Below are 16,709 nucleotides of genomic sequence, written 5' to 3'. Positions count from 1 at the left end.
GTCGTTTCAAATGAAAATTGTAGAGTGGTGAGTGATTTTGTTTTCCACGAGTTAAAGCTGGTGACTTTATGACTTACCATATACACACTCTAGAATTTGTACTACTTGCAAAAAGGTTCAAGCATTATTTTCTTACGACATAGCGGCACATCAAAACAGTAAAACAACATAGCAGTGGTAATAACCAGTAGATAACAGCCTGAGCCAAGGCAACGTCCATTGGTAAAAACTAGCGATAAAAAATTAACTTTGCCAACTCTGTTTAGCCTTTCAGAGCAAACGACCTTGCGAAACGTATTTATTATTAGTGAGCATGTTTAGCTTTTTCATCAGCCCCGTTCAGTTTTTCTTGTTGTCTTTTTTGATGCCAAAGGCCAGCTTTGTTGCCGGTAAGTTCAATTTCCCCTTTCAGTACTCTTGCCTATTTTCAGAGGACGATACATATTTTGCGAGGAGAGTTTAAAATTGTTTAGGTTACACCTTCTGATTCTCCCCACGGAGAACGACAGAATGTCGTCCGAATACTTCGATAAAAAGCAAAACCTTCCCATCCCATCTATCTCCTCGTCCCATTAGCGATGGTAACTGCAAAGTTACGGTAAATAATGTTAAAACCTACAGCTTGAACTCGAAATTGTAAAGGCTGGTTTTTAAGTCAGTGTTTTTTGGGGGCAAATGTCTTTGTTCTTCACTAAAAGCTCTCGAGCGCCTGTACTTTTATAATTGTCACTGTAAAAGCTTGGTCCACTTATCGTTCATATATTTTTACTTTCGACTTTAAATTTTAGTGACAGATGGAGGGAAACAAATTATGAGCTTATCATAAAGGTCGATTTTACTGTTTTAATTAGTCTTCAACTACAACTTTGTTATACCTTATATTACTTAATCTCAACTGACGGTGATGTGTGGCTGTTATCGTAATTTTTCTAAAAACAATTTCTCATTTTGAAGGTTGCTTTGCTAGGGTTTGCCTTGAACAGTTAATCGTACTTTACTGTCATTATCTATCGTCTACTGCTTTACATCGGTTTAAGTGTTAGTGAGTGTTACTTATTTATGGGCCTGGCCAATATCTAGCAATCGTGTCCTGATATTTGGTAAATGATTCCGATATAAACCATTAGTTATTATTTATTTCAGTTCGCCTCCAGTGTAGCCCTTTCTCTCGTTTGCATGACAATGTAGTCCAACAAGGATATGGGACAATCTCGGGCAGAAACTACAAAATTACCCGCAATAGCCTTTTCAGATTACCTTTGCTCATTTGCATTACAATAAAATCTAGCATGTGTGTGAGGCAATAGACCAATTTCGATATATTAAAATTCAGCCTAAGACAATAGACCTAAGCACGAGGCTCCGGGGAATAACTACAAAGTTTGTGGGGTTTGAAGCCTGAATTTTAATATATCGAAATTGGGCTATTTCGGACTATTTTGTAGTTTTAGCCCGAAATCAGAGTCTCGTATCCACCTTGGATTACATCGTAATGCAAATGAGAAAAATTAACCGTGAAAAGGGCTATTGTCTCCCATGTATTTTTGATTACATCGTAATGAATATGGCAAAAGTTATCAGCGAAAACGGCCATTAACGGCTATTCATAGAGGACGATAAAATACGAGACGGAAACATAATTATTATAATTAAGAATGATTAATTAATGGTGTAAGAAGCCGCGGGTCGCTCTGTTTTATTTGCGAAATGGAGAATTCTGTTAACAATTTGAGCAAATTCATTAATAGAAGGAAAAATTGTTCAATTAAAAGGAAAATAGATTGGAATTGAAGTTTATTCCGCCACAGTAAAACGACTAGAACAACTAACGAGTTTATTTTCAGTTGGATGTCAACAGCCTTCTCTTCGTCCTGTTGCTCTTTATGTTAAACAAGCTTAAACAATGCACGGTAGGTAGACAGGTAGCTTCACCGCGCTTGTTTACTGGGCATTGACAGATATAAGAAGACACCGTCGACGTACCGAGATTTGGACTAAAAATGGCTAAGGGCGAAGACCCAAATGATTCAACAAACAAAGGATAGGAATCTTAGTACATTGCAAACCCACACCCCTGGATGCAAGCGTACCACGTGCATTAAATGAAGAATATCAAAGCACAGATCGACATAACGTAGGATGATTTTTTTAAAAGGCGTACTGTATTCGGCTGGCCAATCCTTCAGGTACAAAGGGAATTTTACAAGTCCCATTGTACCTAAAGAAGTGGTAACATAGAGGCCCTGTTAGGGTGAATTCCGACAGGCGACACGGCTCTGAAACGGCGACATGCATGAAGGAGCTGAAATGACGAAGAACGACAAGCCGCTCAATTACGAATGCGAATTAGCCAGAGAGTGCTTAAAAATCTCCAAAAAAATACCTTCAAAGAAACACAAAATAACTGGTCGAGCGTCAAACACATAAAAAATCAAAAAGTTTATTTTCTGGGTCTTTTTTCTCTCTGTATTCCCATTTGTGTCGCAATTTGCAAGACCATTAAGCCTGGTTGATAATCATCCGAAAAAAAAAAGAGGAAAGAATTACGTGCACGCGTTTACGTTAAACATTCCGTACTTGAACATTTTCCGATATCGATATTAGTGGCTTTGGACGAAATACCGACAGCGAAATGAACGTTCTGAAGGTCTGAAACTCAGACGGGGGACAAAAAGACCACCAGGCCTAGCAGGGCCTCAATATAGCATTCCTAGCCTTAAGAAAAGAAAACTTAAGTTGCATTGACCTCTGCTTTTATATTTTTCATTTATGTTTTTCATTATGAGCCTATTAGATCGCTATTGATCCAACGTATGTCAGCAAAAAAATCGTCTGCGGTTGCTTGCTTTAACCTTTTTTTTATCGAATGTTTACATATCAATGCAATCATTGTTATCAATAAATAAAACTGAACTCTATTCGTCTATCGAGCAAATATTCCCCTTTCTGATGATTAAGTGGTTCTTGTTTCCGCTGGACAAAATGATCTCTGCTCAAGTAAGGTTAAACTTAAAAGGTTTCGTTTTTCTATTTTCATGATCAGTTTGCTAAACTTCATTGACACCAGTAGGTCCTAGAACTCAACCAATTTGATTTCTTGCATCTGATTATACCAAAGAAAAGGACTGAATATGTCAATGCAAGATAATAATCACAACTGTGGAATGAAATAACTTTTGAAAGCCTTCGAGCTTGTAAAATATATCAAGAGACTGTTAAGTTCAGAAAAGTATAATTGAGGTTAAGAGTAAATTACATCCAAGAACCGTTACAATATATTGGAAATATAACACTATAAAGCCTACAACGTGCAGCGCATGCCAACTCTTTTACAGATCAATGTCGTGACTTGGATCCGGAGTTCCCAGCCGAACAAACATTGGAGAGCAAACGTCTCGTAAATCATGTGATTCGGGTTCACGACGTCATCATGGCGGACTTCTGTGATGCGCTTTGTTACATGGAGCACAATTGCGCAAGTTATAACTTGATGGAGAAGAGTGAAAATGAAGGACAGAGATGTGAATTGAATAATTCTACTCATGAAGGAGATGAAAATGACCTGGAGGAAAACCCAGATTATGTGTACCGTGGAACAGAGGTAAGAAATATTTAATACAAAATTTCATTTGTCATTGTGGAAGGATGCTAGTTCTTCAGGGGAAGAAATTGCTTTTAATTCTGAATTCGAAATCCCTAGACTCTTAAATTAGCTGAGGGTAAAAATTCAACCGAGCTATATCATGCAGCAGTCCAGTCTCGATATAACAACTCTACACAGTTTAACCCTATCTAGGCTGTGCTTATTTCTTTGTTCGTTAGCCTTGATGGGGGTGGGGAAATGGGTCTGGGTTTTTTTCCATCCCCTCATATATCTTCAAAGTATTAACACATTAGAAACTACACACTTTTAAATTTGGAAGACATGTTTGAGATACTCCGTATCCAACATTAACTTAATATTAATATATAATAATAATCAAACGAACGTGGCATCCAAAAGAATGCTAAGTACTACGCTATGGAGGTACTCACGTATCAATCAATACTTCATACCACTGAATAAGTCAGATTTCAAAAGTTCCGCCACCTTGGGTTTCAATTTTTTTAAAACGAATATCCGAACTAGTCTTCAAATTTATCAAAGGAAACAAACGCAGAAAATGAAAACAAAAAAATCAAAATCAAATGAAATCAAATATATAAAACTAGTAGTAATCAGAGATTATGAGAGTGCGTTCGACGCTCTCACTTTAATATATAGTTTTATATCGTAAATAAATGATTTCACTAGCTGACTTTCAACCTTTGTCTATTGCTAAAATCAACATTTTTCAGCAGCAACCGAGGTTTTACAGTCAGATATGCTTAGTGTCAAAGTCCACGCTAGTGAAGAGGTCACGATTTGTTGATACGTTGTGTGACGCTGCCAGTTTCTGTAGTCTCTCAAGTTTCATCAGGAGCCATAATCGGGGACGGAGACCGTAAGTCTCGGGATTCGCGCGCACCTATGATATGGGACAATTTTTCTATTTTTAGAACAAATTGCGCCATCCTGACGTCATACATCCGCGCGGATTCACGCACATGTCAGGAGCTCTCGCGTGGATGTTGTCACGTTGCGTGATCAAATGGTGAGAGTTAGAGATTCTCTTGCGTATTTTTCACAGCGATGGCAGGGAATAAGGCAAGGGAATACGAACCAGGGCGCTTATATGTAGTTTAATGCTCTGAGCTAACGGAAAAGGTGGGTTTTTCAGGGTCGAAAACAAGACTTCAATCTCGCGCTGGGAATGAATAATAAGATCTGCTCACGCTAGTTGTAAGCTCACGCGTATGCTTAAGAATATAACAAGAAAACTCTCTACTCTGGTATCGAGTTAATTTGTGAGTTTCTCAGACAATGTTTAATCATAACCAAAACCTGTTTTGATGGTTTCTTATTGTCTCTACCTGTTTGGTAAATTTGCAAAGGTTTTTGAAAGGAAAGTCTGACGCGTACAATTAGCTCATTTGCATAGTGCAGCTCGTGCACTTTCAAGTCCAAGTCGGTGTTTTCAATTGTCAACAAATCTTGACAAAGACTTCTTTCGTTATCTTTTGTGTTGAGATGCTGCAACAAATTTCACGAATGCAAAAAAGGCTACTAACATCATGTGTGTTTCTTCAACGTAAGCATAGTGAAGTTTTACACTGCGAAAATGAAAATAGACAAGGAGTTTTTATAACTCGATCAACAAAATCGAAATCGTTATTCCCAGTTGATTAAAGAAAGCGTCATCGTAACTTTGCTGATTGTTTCTGCTTTATTCACATATTTTCAGCTTAGCTTTTAATATGTTCTCAAACATTTATCAATCTTAAACATATTTAAAAACTATAGAGCTATTGTTTGAGTTCGATTTCACACTTTCACACGAAAGTGCGGCGGAAGAACAGGGCTGAATAACGTCTGCGCATGTGCGAGATCTCATGGCTCGCGCTGCCGCGAATGGCCTGGACACCATAACAAACGTCGAAAAAATGGCGGCGTTTTCAAAAAGTTTCGTATAGCGCCCGGTTCATGGTGAAAAAGTAGAGCCAAACTAAAAACGGTAGAAAGAAATCTTTACACTAGTTCCCTCGACCATTGGCCGGCACATACCTTTTTGTACACAGGGGTTTAAATTTTGTACAATTGGTGAAAACAGCGCGTGAACACGATAGATTTATCGAGGACTTCGGAGATGACATCTTTCGCCGCGTTTTGGATTTTATTTACGTCCATTCTATTGTTCTTTGGGCCACATGCAAAACCAAATGAGCGGACTTTCTGGTTTGTTAAGCGAACACGAGCTGGAGAAACATGCCAAGGTCGATTGAGGCGGTTTGACCAGGCCATTGCTCGGTTCGTGGACAGGAATTTAAATTGCTGGGCCTGTACTCGGCATTGGATGAGAGCCACTCGGGAAGCGAATGAATATTGCTCGTCTCCACTCTTGGAGCACTCCACTGAGCTGTCGAAAAGAAAAGTCCCCAGGCGGTTTCACCGTCTCTTTGATCGGGTAGGAGCTAATGTCCCTACTTACCAGCCCGGAACCCGATGGTGTAATAAGTGTTCATGATTGCTGATAGTGTTTTCTCCAGTGAACCAGACTATGTTCCACCAGTACAAGTAACTGAAGTGCTTGCTTTGGTCTAATGCAACATTGAGATAATTATACAACATATAACTAATATTTGATGCCCCTGAAACTGAAATACCAGTCCCACAAAGTCCACACACACACACACAAAATAGGCTGGAGCCATATTTTGTTCATTTATTTATTTGCCAATTCTTCCCACCAAAACAATACTGCATATTTGCTACTTTCTTATCACAAAAAGTCGTTCCAGAACTATGCCAAAACATTTCATCATGTATCTGTTCCTCACATTTCAGAGAAACAGTAAACCATAAACCTCCTCTGCAACCAGTGTTCAGTCGCCTAATGGCAGACAGGTACATGTACATATAATAATTAAATGTGATAATAATCAATTTCTAATTATAAAAATTGTCAGTAATAACAACATGGAGACAATGTTTTGGTATGAATCTTCTTAGGAGAATGCTTCACAAAACATGGTCAGTCAACTTGGGAAACTTAGAACGATTTTCTTTCTAGAACTCGTTCTTGTAATTAAAATGATCAGAGAAAGAACGACAGCCTAAAACGACATAGCAGTAACACCCGAACTCCGAGTAAATTGCTTTTAATTGGCGTTTTTAATTAAGGAAATTTCCAAAGCGATGACTTTCAAAATATTAAAGTTAAAAGTGGTCCATTATGTTTTTCTTTTTTCACCCAAATGTTCTAAGATAGCCATCTGCGGTTTGTTGGAAACGAATTATGTATTCAGGGTGACCGCCAGAGTCACGCAATTGTTTACATTCTCACGGCGGTTCATGGAAAAATTCATGAGAAGCACAGGCCAAGGCGGGCGACTTAAAACCATTTGCCCAGAGATATTTTTTGATTTTCAAACAGGTGGGTGTACAGTTAACCCGTATAAAGTGTTTTTATGGCATTTAAAGTTATAGCCCATAGAAAAATATGGCGATATTTTAGTGCTATAATTCGTTTGAAACACATCGTAATATTTTCCGTTTGTGTTCGATCTCGTTTCAGGCTGAAACGAAGCCTCGATTTATTTTATTTTTCGCTCAGTCATACCATGAAGACCTGAGCTGAATGTAAAGACCATTGAAAGATTCTCAAGTAGCTGTTCTGCGGAGCGCGAAGCAAACAAATATTCGGAAAATTCAGCAAAACCGGAAGTAGATTTTGAGCCTAATCGGAAAAAAATCGTTTTTCGCAAATTTCTCCCCAAAAAAGCTGCATTAGCAGAAATTAACTATGGTCCGTTTGTTTACTAGCTAGGGCCAATCTATGGGCAAAAAATGAGCAAAATCGATTTTTCGACTTGTGCCGTTGTTTGGTCCATAATTATGGGCACTGGCTCTTAAAGCTGCTCTCAACTTACCATTCCTAGTAAAATAGCCACCGGTTTTGAAGGTCTTGCTCCTACCGATAACTAATATCTGAAACAATTCACAAGTAATTCTTATATCTAATCTCACGACATATCGCAGTTCATAACTTATAACTTATAACTTATAACTTAAACTTATAACTGCCTTATGAAACATAATTCAGGTGACTTCTCAACTTACTTTATTCTATCCATGTTTAAGCTTGCCAGCTTTTCATTTCTGGTGTTAGGTATTGGATCGAAAGTCCCCACCTAGATGAATTGATAGATAGATTTTTGTTTCGTTAATACTCTAGTCTCGTCTTGAACTTTTACATACAGTAACATGTACAGGTCATGAACATGTGACTGTTTACACCGCATCCCAAAGCAAAGCTAATAAGTTATAACCGTGGATATAAGTATTCCTCACCTGCTCCAGATATCCATAGTTTCGAGGCCTTTTTCTGTTGGTTGCCACGATGAAAAAGAAAGGCCTATTCTTGTAGCCATAGAGGGCAAAACGTAAAGTAACTATTGGAGGCTTCATGGTCGAAATAGCCTTTCAGCTAAAACAGTCAGGCGTTTCAAGCGAAAAATCGCTCAGGAGCTGGTGACTAGAACCCAGACTTCTAATGGCCAACGAACAATATGGCGGCAGAATGCAGACAGAGTAGCCATTAATTGTAAGAATGGCTGCGAGCCTTTTGATAATAAACCGCTGACCATACCCAACACTGCTGATAATACCTAGTTCACCCATTGTTTCCGTTCATTCCCCTTATTTACCTTCATTTAGCCTCATCCACGATCATTCATACACCCTCATTTACGTTCCGTCACTTGCATTCACCCTTATTCACGTTCATTCACCCTCATGTACCTTCATACACCCTCATTCACGTTCAGTCACTTGCATTCACCCTTATTCACATTCATTCACCCTCATTCACCTTCATTCACCCTCGTTCACCATCATTCACCCTCATTCACCCTAATTCACCTTCATTCACCCTCATACACCCGCATTAACCTTCATTCACCTTCAGTTCATACACCATCATTCATCCTCATTCATCTTCATACAATATCATTCACCCTCATTCACCATCATTCACCCTCATTCACCTTCATACATCTTCATTCACCTTCATACACCTCCATTCACCTTCATACACCTCCATTCACCTATCTACACCTCTATTCATCTTCATACACTTTCATACACCATTATTCACCTTCATACACCATCATTCACCCTCATTCACCTTCATTCACCCTTATTCACCATCATTCACCCTCATTCACTCTCATTCACCTTCATTCACCATCATTCATCCTCATTCACCTTTATTCACCCTCATTCACCTTCATACACCAACATTTACGTTCATTCACCTTCATACACCTTCATTCACCTCCACTCACCCTCATCCACCTTCATACACCTTTATACACCATCATTCACCTTCATTTACCTTCATACACCATCATTCACCCTCATTCATCCTCAATCACCTTAATTCACCATCATTCACCTTCATACTCCATCACCCTCATTCACCTTCATTCACCCTCATTCACCATCATTCACCCTCATTCACCTTTATTTACCATCATTCACAATTATTCACCCTCTTGCACCTTCCTACACCACTATTCACCCTCGTTCACCTTCGTACACCTTCATTCACCATCATTCAACCTTATTCACCCTCATGCACCTTCATACCCCATTATTCCCCCTCATTCACTTTCATTTACCATCATTCACCTTCATACACCTTCATTCACCATCATTCACCCTCATGCACTTCCATACACCCTCATTCATCTTAATTCACCCCCATTCGCCTTCATACACCCTCATGCACCATCATTCACTCTCATTCACCGTCATTCACCTTCATACACCATCATTCACCCTCATTCACCTTCATTCACCCTCATTCACCTTCATTCACCCTCATTCACCATCATTCACCCTCATTCACTCTCAAGTACATTAATGCAAAGAATGTTGTAATACATTTGCAAACTTCTGTAACGTTTACACTGTAGCCCAAGAGAATTACATGCAGTGGGAATGTTTTATGAGAACTACATATTGAGCTAAGTCACCCAGCCCTGTAAGAAGGCCAGCTGTACCGCGAACAAATGCACTTATGTCCAGGATTGAGTGTACTTACAAAATTAATAATATACATGAAAAAATTAAACGATTCTGATTGGCTGAGAGCAGTGCCGTTCAAGTGTAACACGAGTGCAAAAAGTGTAACATCAGTGCAAAAAGTGTAACACCAGTGCAAATTACGCATCGTGATTCTGGATTATGCTTGACTGAACGACAATAGAATTGTTGTTTACAGTCTATCGAGCTTTATCTCTGGCAATCTTTGTTAACCTTTCCTTTGTGTACTTTTGCAGTCAAAAAGCTGGTTCACCGCGTCAAATGGACAGGATAAACCTTCAGATACGGAAGGTACAGGAAACCTGAAAAATAACAGTTTAATAAGATAGAAAAACACCAAAGACATAATGATAAACAATAAAGGAACAAGGATGGCTAAGGATGGAGAAGATTAACACGGATTGCAAACGACGAATTTGAAAAATTGAGGCTAAACTCTTCAATTTGCGCAAACCGTGACTGAGCTCCTTTAAATAAGCTTAAATTTGGCTTTTTCCGTAAAAAAAAATCACGAGAAATTATGAGAACTAAAGAAAATGTGAAAAAGAAACCGAACAAATGGCAAGATTTAAATTCTACAAAGAAACTAAATTCTAGATATAGAAGCGCTAAATTAAAATACCGTAGTGCAGCACGTTCTTTCCAGCGAACTTCGTCCGCAGGAATTTTTACGCTCAAAATTAAAAATGTTGGTTGTATCGACGGTTAGATCTTCATGCGATTGCGTAAGCTTATTCATTGTCAGAGTAAAGTTTTTCTTCCAAAGATAATTTCCAAAGACGTGAAAAAGAGGTAAGAAAATTGAGTATGCGTCATAATTTTGCGCGCGCATAAATTTCGTCATTATTAAAGTTGAATTATGACGCAACTGTAATTATTTAGCTGGACCAAAAGTACGTTTTACGACGCTTCACCGCGGTGTTCTTGTCTATGGGATTTTCGACAGTTAGAGGCCAATTTCGATTTATTAAATGTCTTACTTAGCTCCGAGGCTTAGGAGAATAAAACAAAAGAGACCGCCTCGGGTCTAATTGATGAATAATTAACTTCTTTTTTTAATTTTCCGTTAAGCCTCGCGGAGCCAAGTTACAATTTTAATATATCAAAATTGGCCTATTAACTACAAACATAGCATATTCGGATCAAAATTCCTTTCACGTGCGTGTTTTTCTCCCAAGTTGCTCGTTTTTCACAATTCAAAGCATACAATCTTAACGTGGGATGCATTTCTTTTGTTCAAAGCATATTTCTCGTGGCTGTAATGAATTTTAATGTGGGTATATATAAAGAAGTGTAGAATGACACACCCATTTTAGCGTCGGTCGCCGTTGCATTGAAGGCAAGGGCGAAGACATCTTAGTCGCTGTGCTCCCTTCAGGCAAGTCCATATTTTCTTTATTTATCGCCGTTGAATTGAAGGCAAGGGCGAAGACATCTTAGTCGATGTGCTTCCTTCAGGTAAGTCTACATTTTCTATAGCTAGTTACGTGTCCTAGCTGTTTCCCCCGTCTTTCAATTTGATCATTTAATGGTATAATAAAACTTTCCTCAATGCTGTGAAAGCTTCGAGGGGCATGTGTTTTTCCTTGACACCGAAGATTGCATTTAGGCGAAGTTGAAAAACCGAACACCAAACATTTCTCTTGTGGGTAACGGAATGATTATTTTTAATAAAATGTTTGTTTACAGCTTGATAATCTACTTGGTTTGCCGTTTGACTTTGTCATTCGCAATTTGTTTCGTCACCTCGGAGCGCTACCATGTACACTCTTTTTAACTGTTATAAAAAGAGAAAATTCCAACCGCCTTTGCCTTTGCTCTGATACGAAGAGAACAGTTATGTAGTTATATCAAAACCCATAACTAATCTTCAGTTCGTTCCCACGGCAGTGCACCACTTTGTTGGTAGTCGTTTAAAAGTGTTATTCCACATTTTGAGGGAGTTTTGTTACGTGCAAGGCCGATAGACTTCCGTTAACTGATACTGATACTCATTCAAGTCAGTTTTGCTAGAGTCAACACGCGAAAAACTTAACCATGACTTTCCTGTTTTTTCACAAGGATTGACCAGAGGCAGTAATGTTGTATCCAAAGGAATTGAATTGGAGTGACAGGCGTCATTCACCAATTCAAATGAAGTGTAGCACGACCAGCTATGGACTCCTGGCAAGTTTCATGTTGACGACAACTCCGTTGAAGTTCAGATAAGTGAATCACAGTTGTCGCTAGATTTCATTTAATATAATCCTTTGAAGTTTTGCAGCTAAGTCCAGTTTAGGGGCATTCAGACGTGACATTAGAACCGGTTTGCAATTTAATAAAGAATGTGACCGATTTCAAAATGAGTGCATGTCGCTGGTAATTTTGTATGCCTTGGTGCTGAATGTTTCGTAATTTTAATGGACGAGTCTCGTGTTTGGACGTATTTTTGCTTAAAATTAACCCACAGAAAAAAGTGACACGTATTTATTTATTTCGTACGATAAAGTTAAAACATTTTTCATTTATCTTACAAATACAGGAAATCGTGTACCGAGATTTGGTGGCACTAAAGCTTTACTGTTTTTTTTTTTTTTTTTTTTTTTTTTTTTTGACATAATCCATTCCTAGAATGCTTCAGTTTATCGTCCTGCGATCATGTTTTTCTGTTTAAAAAAAGGATTTTTTGAAATCCATAGCAAGAATCTAAGAACTTCTAACTTATTGACTACACTGGCAAATTCGTTTATTAATTCTAAAAAAAAATTTATCTGAGCTGAGGCTAACTGACGAGCCTATAGGCGTAGTTTAATAAGGAAAATGAGCAAAAAATAGCAAAATTCTCAGCGCAGGAAAAGATTTGCAAGCTCGTTAGGCTAGCTATATTGTTATTTGTTCGCCAACACGAGAGCACTTGGCTTTTGAAACAAAGAGCTGTTTGGTTGTACAAAAATTGAATTCAAAACAATTGACGTCAATGTCTGCAAGCAGTGAATATTGCTCTTTATCTCTGATCCGTTGACAGAAAAACTTATTGCCAGAATGTTGTCATGGAAATCAAACGCAGATGAATCCGATGGATTGACCACACACTTCCCATGGTTGCCTAGAGATGGACACCAACTGGCAACAGCAAACCTGGTCGGCCAAAAACCACCTGGCGCCTGCCATGAGCTCAATGAGGAACAACATATCGTACAAAATAGAGATGTAGATGGATTGTGGCTGCCTTGTGTCCCACAGAGAACGAAGAGGATTAATTTAAAAAGTAAGTAAATCAACCTTACAGCATATCTTTTATCGTAAATGGCCGCTGTCCTTCATTATCAACTCATTCTTACGCTACCAAGTTGAATAGAAATACATGAAAGATGAAGCGTTGTTCCAAATCGATTGTTTTAATTTGTGACGGCCATTTATTATAGTTCAACTTTCTGACCACAACATGCGAACAAGTTTTTGGGTGAGCAAGTTATCTGTCCATGAAATAATCATAAGTAAACCTAGGTGTTTAAATAACTAAAGTTGCTGCCGTTTGCTCTGCTATCTCCAGGATGACCAAAGATGTGTTGAAGGACAGTTCACGAGTTTCTGGATTTATTCATCAACCTTAATTAATTGAATTTCAGCAACGTTGACTGAATTTTGGATGGCAGTGTGCAGAGCTTCACTTCTGGCGTACGATCGATGACTATTGGAAAAACATCTCAGCTCAGATAAGTAGATTATGGTTTTCCTATCTTTACACTCCAAGAGTGTTAAAAATCTTGATTCTGATTGTAAAATTGATAGATTTTCAAGTTTTGTACCATTGCTGCATATAAGCGTACGGTTGTCTTGTTGTCCAGAAAATGCCATAATTTATATCAGTACAATACACGTGCACTGTATTATGTTCGATAATAATTATTACAATGAGACTACCGTTTGTTTGGGAGGACAAACGCGTGGAGGACAAAAGCGTGGAGGGTGGAGTTATGTGAAGGAAAATCTTGCACTTTTCATTTTACGTTCTTGGAATTTTAAGCGTCTGAAAACGTTTAGGTGAAGAGGAGAATACCACGACGTAAATATTCATAAAAAAGATTCTTTAATAATCATTAAATCCAATTTTAATAGCAAGCTTATATTATAACCAAGTTAGAAAGCATTGTCCTTGATTCTTAGAAGCGCGAACAATACAACCCATCGTGGATTCCATGGGAATTCTATTTCATTTTTGAAGAAAATGCTAAAATTCGAAAACATATCAAAGCACTACTGTTTTCTGAAAAGTTACATAGTTATCACTGTATCTAACACTGCTGTAAATGTATTAGTTGACAAGGTAGTGTTGATTAAATATTCTTTTTTCTGTCTCTCTCGCACCAGGCGGCTGATATATCACTGTTGACAGAAAGGGTGGCCATCTTGGATCGCAATGTACCGTTGGACTCTGGCACAAGTTGACTATTGGAAACATCAAATCTCAGATAAGTACATTATTTCTACTCTCGTTAACTTTTGACAGTTGCAGCGAAAGAATTATGAAAATCTCAGAAACTGATAAACTAGAAAATATTGTCTTGATGAAGAACCATATTCTTAGAACTAATATTAACAACAATATGAGAAAATCAGTAACGAGAATACACATTTTGAGCATGGGATGTACTTAAGAGTTACCACTTTGAAAAACTTAATTCTCAGAGTTAAAATTTAAAACAATATGAGAAAACCAGTAATGAGAATATACATTTTGAGCATGGGATGTGTTAAAAGTTACCACTCAGTTCGTTATGCTGAAGGTCAACCTGAAACCATCGAATATTATTTCTCGTAATTCTTGTTTTTTTTCAAGGCATTGATGAAGACCATAACCAAAAGTTGTGGAAATTGAGATAGGGGAAAAAAAGTATTTTGCTAAATTGAGAACAATGGTGGTTTCTTTTTGAGAAAAATTTAAATGAAGAGGAAGGGGTAGTAAGTAATTAATACATGGCCGCAGCTTATCAATAAAATCATCTCGTGAATGCTCACTAGTATTCCCATTAAGCCGAGATAAATGATACATCGAACTGTCGTTTTGCATGTATATATCCTTTGCATTTGAGTAGTATTCTCGAGAATAAAAGGTGAAGTATCTCAATTGAAAGATTTTAATCTTCCAGTTCGTCACTTCTCATACATTGCAAACTTCATGTAAGAGTACTGTTTGTACAGCCGTATAACTCTTGACGGTATCACAATGAGCCAAATTAAAAGTAAGATTGCTCTAAAAAGGACTTCTTCCGTTTTTTGTTTGTTTGTTTGTTTTTGTCGAGTAAAGAAGGATTTTAAATCTTGAAAAAAATCTTGGAAACGCACAGCTAGTCAGAGAGCCGGACTACAATAGATCGTTTTCACTGTCGTGCAATAGGAAAAAAACAAGGAAATTTGATCTTATTGAAGATAAATAAAGAAGACTCCTCTCCAGGTTTTAGATCTATGCGCCGTCCCAAACTTCAGTTATTTGCCTAAATGTTTTGCACAAATTTAAAGAGCTCAGTATGATGCCGCCGTATTGGTGTACCTCCGTGGTACACCAATTGGCGAATCTTTGTTTACAATATTTGCCCCATAAGTGATACAGTTTCTGATGGAAATTCTGAATATTGAAAGGGCATAGCACGATCAACTGTGTCAAGGAATTTGAGCTCGATGTATTGAATAATGTTTGAGCGAAGCGGGTTTAAAAACTCAAAATTTAACAAAGAATGTAAATGCTCATTAGGGCGTTTTCCACCCAGAAATTTGGCGGTTTTTGAAGGCCAATTTCTCCTCGAATATTTCAGCCAAAGAGCCAAAAGTTTCACCAATTACTAAACTTCACAAGCTCTTTAAATTGTTGTAGTCAATTCGTGTCTAGCGTGATACCTTCTCCGTGCATAGTAGTATGTCAATGAGGAAAAATGTAAAAAAATGACCTCAGCAAAGATTCGCCAATATGGCAGCCGGAAAATAGCGTGACAATCTGGATCTTCTTGGTTATCTAGGCCATTGATTGCCTATTCTGCACAAACCAACATATGAACACTTAACTGCTACTTTTATTTCACGAAGGGCTAAAAATCATGAGATAAGTATATATTTTTCGACAAACGCGATGTTCCGCACTGCCATAACTCTAAAATTCAAAATGCACTTGTTACCAAACGAAGGACACCATTGCGCTGAAATGCTGTCAAGGTGTATAATTTTCGCACCTCTTATGCCGGATGAGGATAGAAACTCTGGTGGTTCTTTACGTTTGGATTTAAACGCTTGATGACGTCACATGAAAACGTTCCACTGAATCGAGCATAGAATAATTAAAGTTGCCTTATTCAGATCTAATCATTAATTAGTTCTACAATAACAAATAAGACAAAATCCGAGAGGAAATCGAGCAATTTCAGTTTTTATTGGACAAAAAGCTCCATCCAGAGTAATTCTAAGTATCTTGCAGTCCTTTCTGTCCTTTCTGCAAAGGTTACGATATAAATAGTTCCTTGAAAGAACATCGAAAACCATTTCCCATGGAAATGTGGGAAAATAAGTTTCAAAGTTTAGAGAAATTGTGCAAGCAAAGGTAAACCTTCATCATCAGTTTCATTTCACCAGTAATTTCAAGTATTTCATATGAACTTCAAAATCTGTTTCAGTCGACATTTGGTGGCGTTAGAAATAATTTCCTTTGAGAAGATGTTTAAAACAGTCGCACAGCCGTTTGCAATACGATGTGAATAATCTCGGTACAAAGTTTTTTTCCACTTGTTACTCAAACATCTTGTAGATTCCTTCTTAATTACTCGGAGGAAGATTATTGAATGAACTTGGTGAGCAATTGTAAAAGGAGACCATGAAACAACTTTCATACCGTTACTGGAATTTGTTAACACAGGATTTGGCAATGTGACTTCTACCAGTACCAGAGTATACAAGCTTATTGAAGTGCCTTTGCAATTAATTCTCAACTTGTTTTTTTACTTGCATAATGTTTATATTAATGGAGCCCTGAGTAGTTTCTTTTTTCATCACGGCA

At 37.8% G+C, this 16,709-nt stretch overlaps 1 protein-coding gene and 1 long non-coding RNA gene across 3 annotated transcripts; one reads left to right on the top strand and one right to left on the bottom strand.

Annotated features, from left to right (window-relative positions):
• Nucleotides 1–6,923: 6,923 nt before the first annotated feature.
• Nucleotides 6,924–8,047, bottom strand: LOC145484304 (small ribosomal subunit protein bS16m-like). Its single transcript, XM_081462945.1, has 3 exons — nucleotides 7,931–8,047; nucleotides 7,700–7,770; nucleotides 6,924–7,567 (listed from the first exon to the last, which is right to left on the bottom strand). Exons 1-3 carry the CDS (start codon nucleotides 8,045–8,047, stop codon nucleotides 7,561–7,563), a joined length of 195 nt encoding a protein of 64 aa, XP_081319071.1. The 3' UTR covers nucleotides 6,924–7,560.
• A 4,443-nt stretch (nucleotides 8,048–12,490) lies between these two features.
• Nucleotides 12,491–13,411, top strand: LOC145484302 (uncharacterized). 2 transcript variants are annotated; one of them, XR_014049000.1, is made up of 2 exons: nucleotides 12,491–12,935; nucleotides 13,297–13,411. It is a non-coding gene; the product is annotated as an uncharacterized LOC145484302 (long non-coding RNA). The 2 variants fall into 2 exon arrangements; XR_014049001.1 differs by having other exon boundaries at nucleotides 13,221–13,411.
• Nucleotides 13,412–16,709: the final 3,298 nt, after the last annotated feature.

The sequence above is a fragment of the Orbicella franksi genome, chromosome 4 (assembly GCF_964199315.1).
Source record: "Orbicella franksi chromosome 4, jaOrbFran1.1, whole genome shotgun sequence".
NCBI classification, from domain to species: Eukaryota; Metazoa; Cnidaria; class Anthozoa; order Scleractinia; family Merulinidae; genus Orbicella; species Orbicella franksi.
Note: the sequence above shows the minus strand (reverse complement) of the source record. Positions and strands in the feature narration are given on the sequence as shown.